The 12,880-nt window shown below is 36.8% G+C and overlaps 1 protein-coding gene across 1 annotated transcript in view; it reads left to right on the top strand.

Moving 5' to 3' along the window:
* Positions 1 to 12,880, top strand: part of ARID4A (AT-rich interaction domain 4A) — a 59,001-nt gene that overhangs the window by 28,586 nt on the left and 17,535 nt on the right. The window contains exons 12-17 of the mRNA XM_007466047.1: positions 3,845 to 3,917; positions 4,955 to 5,049; positions 5,203 to 5,300; positions 5,841 to 6,072; positions 8,943 to 9,193; positions 11,644 to 11,841. Coding sequence (XP_007466109.1) covers positions 3,845 to 3,917; positions 4,955 to 5,049; positions 5,203 to 5,300; positions 5,841 to 6,072; positions 8,943 to 9,193; positions 11,644 to 11,841 — 947 coding nt within the window. The remainder of the gene's footprint in view (positions 1 to 3,844; positions 3,918 to 4,954; positions 5,050 to 5,202; positions 5,301 to 5,840; positions 6,073 to 8,942; positions 9,194 to 11,643; positions 11,842 to 12,880) is intronic.

The following is a 12,880-nucleotide window of genomic DNA, read 5'->3' as shown; positions in this document are numbered from 1 at the left end:
CCCTACTATTACCACCATCACCGCAGCCCCAGCAGAACCATTCATCCCCTCACCTTGCTCCTGTATTCTTTTATGTATTTTACAACACTTATCACATTTTGTCAAATTGGGTGGTTTTACATTTCTACACCTCCTGCCAGACTTGAGGGCCAAAAGTCTTCTGATTTGAATTGCAATACTTTTGCAAAAGTCTGTAATTCACGGTAACTATCAAAAATGTTTCAGCTGTATTTGAAGACATAGTGTCCAAAGTCAGAAAATACATAATCTAGTAGTAGATAGATAAACAACTACTATAATACTAGGAAGTTATACTCCTGCTAACTAAAATTGTAGGTTTCTTAAAATTATGGTCATATTCATGCCTCTTCTATATTCTCAGCCCCCTTCCCTGCCCTGGCATTTTACTGGGTGCATAGTTACTCTTCACATCCTTGACTAAACGAAGGGAAGAAGGCTCATCAGCAGTCTAGTGGGCTCCACCTCCCATTATTATAGCCCTATCCCACTTCAAAACCCTTGAGGGATGAAAAACCCTCTTGGCTCCCAACAGGGAGAGAGACCCTGCAGGTATTGTGATAGCAAGCGCCACCCCCATACAAAAGTCATAAAGGCAGAGTCTTCTAGTTGGAGGCATTTTCTACCATGTGCAGTTTTACTCTAAGGTGGCTAACAAGACAGCTGTTTTTTTAAAAAAAAAAAAAAAGATTGTGAAGAATTACTTATTGTGAGAGATTAAGCAGTTTTGAGTTTTGCAAAGACCATCAGGTAAATTTAAAACTTTGTTTATAGCATCATCTTTTTTTTTTAATCGAAATAAATTTCCTTTCAAGCAGGCAGTTGTTTTTAAGTAGAATTCTTTATTCATTTATATCTTGTTTTTACACCTGATAACTGCATTCTGAACTTAAAATTTTATGGCCATAGTTTCTCATGGTACTTAAAACACTCTTGACATCCACTAACTTTTAATTCCAATGAATTTAAACTACCAGTTTTTATCTATAAAACTATATTCTTAATCATTAAGAATTTATCAAATGTTTGGTAAAACCTTAATAAATACCTTATTTGCAATCGATGGGTTCATTTTGTTTACTTGCTTTTGGAAGAAACTTTGATTTCAAACCAGTACTTTTTAAAAACAATTGCTTTTACATATACTGGATACAGCAGTCTTCTTTGAATTCTGTAAGATCATAAATACTAAAAATGAGGTGTTAGTCTGAGGAGAGACTGTTGTGATCACGAGGGACAGGCAAAGCATAGACCCAGTCTGGTATAAGTTGTTTTTGTTTTTTTCCCCATACCAGAAGTCCTTAAAATTAGTATCTGAAATGATTCTTAGGCTACCAGATTACTCTTTTCTTGAGTTAACTCATTGGCAGTTGTTTTCACAACCTTGTAAAAGCAAAATTTTTTAATGCAGTTGGGGAAAAAATTGCCATGTCTTGATCTGAGTATTTAGTAAAGACCTCTATTAACTCTGTAGTGATTATTAAGTCTGTATGTATTTTGCTAGCTATTAAGTCTGTATATTGCTTAATTTTTTTTTTTTTTTTTTTTTTTTTTTTTTGCGGTACGCGGGCCTCTCACTGTTGTGGCCTCTCCTGTTGCGGAGCACAGGCTCCGGACATGCAGGCTCAGCGGCCGTGGCTCACGGGCCCAGCCGCTCCGCGCCATGTGGGATCTTCCCAGACCAGGGCACGAACCCGTGTCCCCTGCGTCAGCAGGCGGACTCTCAACCACTGCGCCACCAGGGAAGCCCGTATGTGGCTAATTTTTGAGGCTTACTAGAACTTCGACTTAAGTTTCTTAAATTTTGTTAAACTGAAAGTACTCCGATGCTATGTCATTTTTTTTTTTTAAGAAGATGTTGGGGGTAGGAGTTTATTAATTAATTAATTTATTTTTGCTGTGTTGGGTCTCCGTTTCTGTGCGAGGGCTTTCTCTAGTTGTGGCAAGTGGGGGCCACTCTTCATCGCAGTGCGCGGGCCTCTCACTATCGCGGCCTCTCTTCTTGCGGAGCGCAGGCTCAGTAGTTGTGGCTCACGGGCCTAGTTGCTCCACGGCATGTGGGATCCTCCCCAACCAGGGCTCAAACCCATATCCCCTGCATTAGCAGGCAGATTCTCAACCACTGAGCCACCAGGGAAGCCCTGTAAGTCATTCTTCATGAATGTACTGAAAGAAAAAAAAGACTGTACTGAGGGAAAGACTTTTCCGTTGATTGCCTCATGCTTTTTATGTTATATATTTTAATCGACCTTGATTGCCTTATGTTTTTTTAAATATATTTTAATTAACTACATGTGTATTGATCTTGGCTATATTATTAGCTGTTAAAAACTTAAAAAAATTTTTTTGCTTTCTGGATTTGTGAGCACTCAATATTTATTGCTTGACAGTTGCCTTTGCTTTGAATATGGCTTTGAAAGACAAAAGTCTGAATTCTTGTTTTGGAACATGGAAAAATAGTAGTACTCTGGGGCTTCCCTGGTGGCGCAGTGGTTAAGAATCCGCCTGCCAATGCAGGGGACACTGAATTGAGCCCTGGGCTGGGAAGATCCCGCATGCCGCGTAGCAACTAAGCCTGTGTGCCATAACTACTTAGCCTGTCCTCTAGAGCCCACGAGCCACAACTGCTGAGCCCATGCGCCACGACTATTGAAGTCTGCACGCCTAGAGCCCGTGCTCCACAACAAGAGAGGCCACCACAATGAGAAGCCCACGCACCGTAACACAGAGCAGCCCCTGCGCGCTGCAACTAGAGAAAGCCCGCGGGGAGCAGCGAAGACCCAATGCAGCCAAAAATAAATAAATCTATTTAAAAAAAAAAAGTAGTACTCTGAAATTAAATTATGATAATTTATATGAAAGAAATATATCAGTGTTTTCTTTGCTTCTCCATAGTATTGTTAAACTTCAAGAATTATCCCAAATATTAATTTATAAGTAGTCTATTAGAAAAGGAAATATTTTATTAAAACCCAAAATCCATTTGTTTGCATAAGAAGAAATCATTAGGTTTATATAATCAGTAAAATGTAACACACAAATAGGTATTTATAGGAATAGTTGTTTCTGTATGAATGTTTCCATTAATTTTTTTTTTTCCATAGAACTAAATTGTAGTTATGTATCTAGTTTCCTTCCTTAAGAAATAATTTTCATTGTTCTATTTTAAGGGGTTGCAAAGTCAACTACAGAGGCCCTGCAAGAAAAGCAATTGAGAAAAGCAGGCTACTGTGATACAAGAGGGGCTGGTGGAGTCTGGGACAAAATAAAATTTATATGGCTCATTTACATGCATTTAAATTTCTTTAGAACACTGTGCTATCCAAACAAAAAACCTTTGCCATGCGACTTCGCAGCCTCTGGTTTATATTCATTCAACAGTAACAAAATTTTAATATTAGTATGTGGATCATTTTAAAATAATAAATCCATTTGTAATTATTACGCTTATCTATCAGTATATTCCTATGGGCCACATGATATTTTGAGGATTTTTAAAAAAACACCAGATGAGGTGAAAACACTCTCATCCCATTCCTAAACCTTTTCCTCATGGCTAATCTTAGTCCCCACAGTGATAATTAATGGGAAGTTTCAAGTGATAAATGGGGTGAAGAGTAGAGATTGTATATCTTGACAGTCGCATCAAACCAGCTCTATCAAAATATGAATTAAAGTATGGCATTGTAGGATTTTGAGAAAAATTCATATTTTCTGGCTTCATTAAAATTTTATCCCCTTACCTTGGGTTCCCAAAACAACAAACAAAGAAGACAGTGTATCTCCTGTTCATTGTTCTGTATATTTATATAGTTTATCTTTACAGCCTGAGGAAGAACCTGATCCTGAAGAGAGGGACAGCTTCCTTCAACAGCTTTATAAGTTTATGGAAGACAGAGGTATTTTCATGCTTATTATTTAAAAGCAGGCATTTCTGGGAATTCCCTGGCAGTCCAGTGATTAGGACTCAGCGTTTTCACTGCTGAGGGCCCAGGTTCAGTCCCTGGTCTGGGAACTAGTGCGGCATGGCCACAAAAAAAAAAGTAGACATTTCTTTTACTGTTTTGTATTCTAGGTTTATGTATTATTTTTGTTCAAATCATGGTACAGGGATTTGGATTTCAAGCCTAAGAATCAGTTATAGCTGATAATAATAGTATTGGGAATAAAGACAGCTACTAATATCTAGTTTGAGTACAAATGTAGAGGAAAAGTAATTTTGGTATAGTTAAATTTTATCTTCTTGAGACTTATGAAACCAGAAAATATTATAATAATATTTGAGTAATAGAAAGTGAACAATCATAATGTAAATCTACATATCCATTATTTACTAATGGCGTTTTTGTGGCAAGTAAACTAGTCTGATCCTTGGTCTCAACAAATTAAACATAATAGCCCCTATCTAAATGGAGTAGGATTTCTAATAAAGTTAGAAGAAATAGAAGCTTTATAAATCATCATACTTACTGGCATTATGTAAGTCCTGGAAATCCTCAGATAAATCAGTTCTAGTGGCCTTCAGCAATGATCCTTCAGATGACTGCCACCCGTCTTAACGTTTGTGTTGAAACATTCAAAATGGAACCATGGCCTAAAATGTGCCCTTTCCATTGTATGTTTTCTTGCCCAGGCTTCTTGAACCAGCAACATCATTGGCTACACCTTGCAGGCCCAAGGTTTGATTTAGTTTTATCCAATTCAGTGGCAGTTAGAGAGGTTATTTTATTAGTTGCGGCAGTAAAACTAAAGACCACCACAATACTGTGTAAAGAATATAGAGAATATTTTGTGTTGTCTTATATAATTTGAGGTTCTTTAAATATATGCCTCTAATTAGTGATATTTGGGAAATTAGAAACTGATAAGCTTTGTTTTCAACTTAGTATTTTCCGTTGGAATTAACATGGTATTTCTGCTCTCTGATATTTAAAAGGTACTCCAATCAACAAACCACCTGTTTTGGGCTATAAAGATCTCAATCTCTTCAAACTCTTCAGACTGGTTTATCATCAAGGTGGATGTGACAAGGTAAGTAAGACTGTAATGCAAAGTTAAATTGTCTAATGTTGCACTATAATATGTACTTCAGGTAATAAACACATTTTCTTAATGAACGTACAGTATTAGTGTAAAGATTATTTCCCTTTGCAAACATTAACAAATAAAAACTTAATTTTCCAGATTGATAGTGGTGCTGTATGGAAGCAAATTTATATGGACCTTGGCATTCCTATTTTGAATTCAGCTGCTTCCTACAATGTAAAAACTGCTTATAGAAAGTAAGTAGTATAGTTTATTCATCAAAGAATACATATTTACAAGGAGTATTTTCCACTTAATTTGTTAACAATTAAATAAGAACACATCAATCGAAGAACATTAAAGTCAGAGAAAGTATATAAAAAGGTTTCGGTTAATAAATACTGTGATTGAAAGTTATTTCAGTGTACCAAGTCTGCTTTACTCCATTTTTCATGTTCTGATTTTCTTTTCAAAATCACAGATACAGGCAGTGTTTATAGTCTGAAATTACGATACATGTTATAGAGTTGTGCCTTTTGTGGTGAACAGACTTCACGTCAAAACTATGATAGCTGTGTTCCCTTTCACAAGCTCAGATTTTTCAGGAAGGAAATTTTATTTTCTGATCAATATTTTTGTCTGTTTTCCTATATAAAACATCAAGAAATCAGTAACAGAAAAAATACTTCGTAAAAAAAGGCTTGAGTTTTACTTTTCAAAAAATATGTGTGTTTAATATAGTATTCAAGTTAAATGTAAAGACTAAGATTTCTTAAAATGAAATATTGTTTGTTTAGGTATCTCTATGGTTTTGAGGAGTACTGCCGTTCTGCAAATATTCAGTTCAGAACTATTCACCACCATGAACCAAAAGTAAAAGAGGAAAAAAAAGACTTAGAAGAATCCATGGAAGAGGCTCCAAAAGTAGATCAAGAAATGCCTTTAGTAGAAGTGAAGAGTGAACCTGAGGAAAATATTGATTCAAACAGTGAAAGTGAAAGAGAAGAAACAGAATTAAAATCTCCAAGGGTAAGTAGTTAAGACTAGTTTTATCTAGTTCATTTTTAGCATTATTTTAACCTTTTTACTATGGGCATTTTCAGATATACACAAAAATACTCCTATGAACCAGTTTATTTTCCAGTATTTGGTTGTGCTTCAGCCAGGCTAGCCTAGCTCCCTTTCTCTAAATATACCACATATTATTTCTTCCACCTGAAAAAACATTCCTCCTCTTGTTCTCTGTTTATGTTTGTTCAAGTCATTCTCATCTGGGGTCAGTCTCAAATATTCACTTCCGTCAAGTCTTTTGCTAAAGTGTCACCTCACTGAAACCTATCCTGGTCACCTTACCTAAAAGTATAACCTACCTCCTCTCTTTGGCACTGGCAATCCCTCTAAGGTTGCTGTTTCTATCTGTAATTTACTTACTTGTTCAGTTTACTCTTTATTGTTTCTTTCACCCCACTCTGGACTAGTATCACACTCCACAAGGGCAGGGATTAGTGTTTATTCCATTAATTGAGAGATCCCAGGCATCTAGAATAGTGCCTGGTACATAGTAAGGACTTATTAAATAGTTGTTGAGTGAATGAATCTCCTCTTTATAATACCTATGCCCTCAGCCAGGTGGGATCTTTTCTTTCTCTTGACCTCCCAACACACTGTACAGCTCTTGTGGCAGTTTTTCATGCTCTGCCTTGTTTCCTAGTCATGTGCACACTGGTTTTATGTTCTAACTGTACTCTTCCTCTCCATTAGTATATAACTCAAATCAGGAATTGTCCCTCACTATTTTGATCTTTGTCTGATGATGTCTACACAGTAGGATTTATCAAATTTTAGAAGTAGAAAGAAAATTTAATCACACTGTCAAAGAGGTTCACTTATTGTAATGCATCTTATTTTTCAGTGAAATTGTATTTAAAAGAAAAGGTGAAATCATCTTCTCTTTTATTTGCTCAGAAACCATTTTTTAAAACTGTCCATTTTATCATCTAGTAAATGGAATCTTCTAGTGAATTTCATGAAACATCCAAAGTGGTTTGTTTCTTTTCTTTAATTTTTAAAAATTGTGGTAAATACACATAACATAAAATTTTATCATCTTCACCGTTTTTACATGTGCAGTTCAGTGGCATTAACTACATTCACATTGTTGTACAACCATCACCACCATCCATCCCCAGAACTTTTTTCATCTTGCAAAACTGAAACTGTACCTGTTAAACAGTAACTCCTCATTCCTCTCTTCCCCAGCCTCTGGCAACCACCCTTCTACTTTCTATGAATTTGACTACTCTAGGTACTTCATATAAGTGGAATTATGTAGTATTTGTCCTTTTGTGACTGGTTTATTTCACTCTGCATAAGGTCTTCAAGGTTCATCCATGTGTGCATTAGAATTTCCTTCCTTTTTTTTTTTGGCAGTACGCGGGCCTCTCACTGTTGTGGCCTCTCCCATTGTGGAGCACAGGCTCCAGACGTGCAGGCTCAGCGGCCATGGCTCACGGGCCCTGCCACTCCGCGGCCTGTGGGATTCTCCGGACCGGGGCACGAACCCGTGTCCCCTGCATTGGCAGGCGGACTCTCAACCACTGCACCATCAGGGAAGCCCTTCCTTCCTTTTTAAGACTGAATAATATCCCTTGTATGTATTGTGGACATACTTCCTTGTCATTACATAAAGACCCTCCTCATCTTTATGTAAAACATCTGCAGAGTACTGCGTAGTATGGATGTATCATAAATTTACCTTCCTCAAGATTTTGTCCAACTTTTTATGATTATAAAAAGTGATGCAATAAATATGCTTGTAAAAATGTCCTCCCCATTTATCTATAGAGGTTTGTAAAAATGTCCTCCTCATTTATCTGAATACAGAGGCCAGACTTCTAAAAATGGGATTTCTGGGATAAAGGTATAAGTTACACAAACCTAAATTTTGATGGATAACAGATGCTTTCATTCATTTACCTACAAATATTTAAAGAGCACCTGCCATGTGCCAGGCACTATCTAGATCTGAGGTTACAGAAGTGAATAAGACAGAGACCCTGCCCTCATGGAACTTACATTTAAGTTCTTTTTTTTTTTTTCCCCCTACCTTTGATGTTTAAGTAGCACATAGTCGGCAACTAGGTAAAACATTTGTTATACTGAGATATTGTTAAGTCTTCTAGTGCTCCCAAAGTTCTTGGCTCTTTTTTTATCCTCACTTTATTCCAACTAGAGGGGAATTCTGCCAGTGTATAGAGGTTGACTGGAAGGAGAATTTAGGAGATAATGAAATGGCTCAACAGTTTCATGGTCATTTGAGCATGCAACGAGAGACTGGATAAAAGCTGCTGGGCATATAACAAGTTACTGCTGGCCTGGTGAGCTCTCCAGATACTCATTCAAAGAAATGAGCTCACTTTTTGGCCATTGATACAGTTCAGTTCTTTTAAAATGTAATCACACTGAAACACAGTGATATGTTAATTTTATCTTAGTAAACAGTAGAATTAGAGATGACAGAACTTCTAAAAACTTAAGGGACTGATTTATTATTATTAACTTATATCATTGACACTTAGATAATTCTTTAAAAATTTTATTATAGTCAAGAAATATTAAAAGTGAGATAATAGAGTGAACACAGGAGAAAATTTTTATTTTTTATGTAGTATGTAGCCAGGGATCATAGTACACTTGGACATAATTAATTTACATGGGTTATTCTTTTCCTTTTGAGAAGAAGAGAAAAGTGTTCAGGAGTTGATGGCTTATCAGTGTCATGTCTCAAACTAGAGAGAAGACGGGTCATTGCTGTGAAGGTTTAAGGAAAAGATACATTTTTCTATGTTTTTTTGCCCTTTGTAGTGATAGTTACTTTAAAGCTTTTATCCGCCTATTAGGGACGAAGGAGAATTGCTCGAGATGCAAATTCTATTAAAAAGGAAATTGAAGAAGAGAAAACAGAAGACAAATTAAAAGATAATGATACAGAAAATAAGGATGAAGATGATGAGTATGAAACTGCAGAGAAAAAAGAAAATGAGTTACTACTGGGGAGAAAAAATACACCAAAGCAAAAGGAGAAGAAAATTAAAAAGCAGGAGGATTCTGACAAAGACTCAGAGGAAGAGGAAGAGAAGAGCCAAGAGAGGTACATTATCTTATATTTGTTCTCCAGAAGCACCTGTCTGGGGTACAGCAGCGCTCTGTTCCTGCTTAGAGATTCAGGTTTGAGGGAATGTTTTCTTATTGGGACTTCCATTCCTCTTGTCTAATGAAGGTGAGACACATTGTGAAGATGATGTGTATCGCCTTTCGGAATTGGAGAATATACTGGTCGCACCATTTTAATAGCACTTGTGCCCTAAACAGTGGCCTCAAAGAAGGCTGCGCCACCCAGTCAAAAGAAAGGTCCTGCAGTTGACAGCAGGGAAGGGAGCTGGAGAAAAATGGAGGAAGTGGACAAGAGGAAACAGCGACAGCAAAAATTCCATTTTAAAAAAGGTACAATGTGGGAAAGCTAACAAACACATGGGTGCACAGTACTAGCAGATGTTTCTGTGGTGCTAGCTTTATCTAAGACATTTTTCTTTTTCAAGTTATTGTATTAGAATAAGTGGCATGCACCCCTGAATCTAGTTTGGAAGGTACATTCTTGCCCCACATCACAACAATTAAATTTCGGCCTTTTAATGTTCATCCTGTTTGCTGTTGAATGAAAACTGTTTTTGTTTTTTCTCATGTATTACACATGTATGGACTGAATTGACTTAAAAATAACCAGTGATTAGGCAGTGTAGCTAGGTCACGGTAATGTCCAACTGTGTTCAGTTGGCCATTTCTTTGTTGTCAAATGGATTTACTAATTTTTAGACACTACTAAAAAATGAATTTTAATTCAGCAACAGCAGCATAACACACTTACTTGTATAGAAGCTCTCCTCCATAGTTATTTTTTGATTATCATCTGATGCTAAATTTTCTAGAAATTTGAGTTACTAAGCAAAATTGGGAACAGTGGCCTGCTGCCTCCGACTAGTGGCTGACACCCATCTGAAAATTAACCGTTGAGAAAATTACTGGAAAAATAGTAATGATTGGTGAGTGGGAGAGGTAATTTTATGATTCAGTATAAATAGGTACAGGAGCTTTCACAATTACATATGAATTAGATTAGTGAATAAAGCAAATCCTGTTGTGAAATATGATTAGGATTAGGGAAAGTGGGAGGAAATAATTGGAGTTGAGTATAATGATGTGAGTACAGTATTTGAAATATTTGGACAATAAATTTAAGCAAAGATAAGCCACCTAAAACGTAAGGCCTAATTACAGTTTGAAGATGTGTTAAAAATAAGCATCAAAATGTGTATATTTTATAATAATGCATCAAACATGTAATACACATACACACTCTGTGGTTTGAAAAGCCTTTATAATTAATTGATATGTAAATGGAATATTTATTTTAGAGACAGAAAATTTCAGACTTGAATATGAAGGATGGTATTTCCTTTTACTAAATAAAAATTGAATATACAAACGTAGTCTGTATTCTCATTCAGTAGCAGGAATTATGGAAATAGGAAACTTTTTTATTTATGGAGACTTCTCTCTTAAGTAGTTTCTCATGGTGTTTTGAAATTACCTTATCAGGATATAATTGGAAGATGCCCTTGGAAAGAAAACATTCCCACTGCTAATGGGTTATCAAAGCTTCTTCATGTCGGGTCCCCCAGTGGTCCCTAAAGTAATGCCCTATGTTTATGACAGAACACAGTACCTCCTTTTAAGCTTTTTAAAACTCTTGTGACACTAGTATGATCTTTGATGCAAATCTTTTGTGAATCCTTGCCAGGCTAATAAAGGATGTTTTATTTATAAAAATATGAAAAGTATTGTTGGACTTCCCTATGTGAATCTCCTTTATATCTGATTATCAAAACAAAGAAGAACTGATGGGAGATGCGTAAAAACAAATAGGAATCAACATAAGATATGCAAAACTTTGTTCTCCTTGGTGCTACGCCACAGTTATAACAAGTGGCCTAATACTCAAGTATCTGAGGGTGGGGAAACCTTTAAAGTAGAAGCTATCAATAGTTTAAAAGATAGAGTTACTAAGGTAGTTAGCCCTTGTTCATTATTTTGCCCACCAAAAAAGTAGTCTTGGTTAAGAACCATTCTGAGTTGAGCAGAAAGTAGTGGTAAAGTGGACTTAAAAGACATTTCAGTTGCAGGAAGTTAAAAACTATCTTTCGGTCATTTTCACCTGTAAGGTGGCACTCGAGTATGAATCCTAAAGACTTTTTCAAAGCATGTTGTCCTTATTTTGCTTTATCAAAAGTGACTTATTTGACTCCCCATCATCATGAACTGTGATTATTGATGGGCCTTCAGGAGCATGGATTGCCTTTCGGTACAGTGCACCTTTGCATAGTACATGAAGCCCTCAGTAAGTAGTGTGTAAAAGTCTCCTTCTCCTCCTCCACTGACATGAACTAGGTTATGACTCTTCTACATGTTGGATCCTTTTAGCGGACATTACTTTGTTTGCCATTACGTTATTAGTAGCATTATCAATGTTATAACTTACTGCAGGGAAGAAACCGAAAGCAAATGTGACTCTGAAGGGGAGGAAGATGAGGAAGACACAGAACCTTGCCTAACAGGAACCAGAGTGAAAGTAAAATACGGACGAGGGAAAACGCAGAAAATCTATGAAGCCAGTATTAAAGGCACTGAAATGGATGACGGAGAAGTTTTATACTTGGTACATTACTATGGATGGAATGTCAGGTAAGCAAGAGATTATTTTCTTTTTTTGAAATTTCTTTCATTGGTTCAGAAAGATCAGTTTAATGTTTTAAAGAACTAAAGCAAATAGCATATATGTATTTACACAGCACACCTTGTATCTGAATCTTCCAAGACTCCTATCATTCCCACTGTTTCACTAGCCATGTCAGTACTTCCAGCCAAAGGTCACCAGGATCACATCTGTAGTTGAACAAGTTGGATTTATTACTCATTTTCAGTGAGGGAGAACACACAGCTTGGAGAACCACATGGCACCTCAGTTAGAGGGTGGATCTGTGAAAGCCTACAGTACCACCTTGGGGAAAAGCAGTAGCCCAGGATTCTGTGGAAACATCCTGTAGCTCGGAGCCAGGCCCATGGCGCCCAACAGTGCGAGTGGTTTTGTTTGTTTATTTATTAAATTTATCAGAAATCAAACCTGTATCAAGCACTGTAACAATTCTGAATTGGTTAATTAATAAAAAAAAGAATATTAGATAGGACTAAGATCTGAGCTTCTGTTAGGTGATTTGGGGGTGGGTTTAAGGAAATGGGGCTTTGCTCTAGACTGGGTGCTGTCAAGAAGTGGGGGGTAATTCTGTGATTGGTTATCTTAATCTTATCTATAAGGAGAGAAGACTAGAGCGAGGTTAATGCTATAATTGGTAAAGCAGCAGCAGTCAGGGGAAAAAAAGGATGTTTGGTCATTTTTGTGGCTTGGACAATGTTCCTGTTTTTTTCTGTGTTGAGACACAACTAGGGAGTGGTCTTGTTTTTGCCTTGATCCATTATGGTCATGGAACAGACCTGTCTGATGTTGATGTTCTGTGAAATTGTTCACATTCAACATGAGAACAACACGCCCAAGCTGTGAGGGCCAGAACAGCTCCGTAGCAACAGCAAGGCCCAGCTAATAGTACCAGGCTAGTTACTGAATGTCAGGGACTACTTTTCTCTTTCTCCTTTAGAAAGTCTTGTGTGTTCAGTATCTCTGCTTGCCCTGTAGTTGCTTTGAGCCAGAGTGCTCCAAAATTTCCCT

This window comes from Lipotes vexillifer, unplaced genomic scaffold (assembly GCF_000442215.2).
Source record: "Lipotes vexillifer unplaced genomic scaffold, Lipotes_vexillifer_v1.1 scaffold25, whole genome shotgun sequence".
Classification (NCBI taxonomy): Eukaryota; Metazoa; Chordata; class Mammalia; order Artiodactyla; family Lipotidae; genus Lipotes; species Lipotes vexillifer.
Note: the sequence above shows the minus strand (reverse complement) of the source record. Positions and strands in the feature narration are given on the sequence as shown.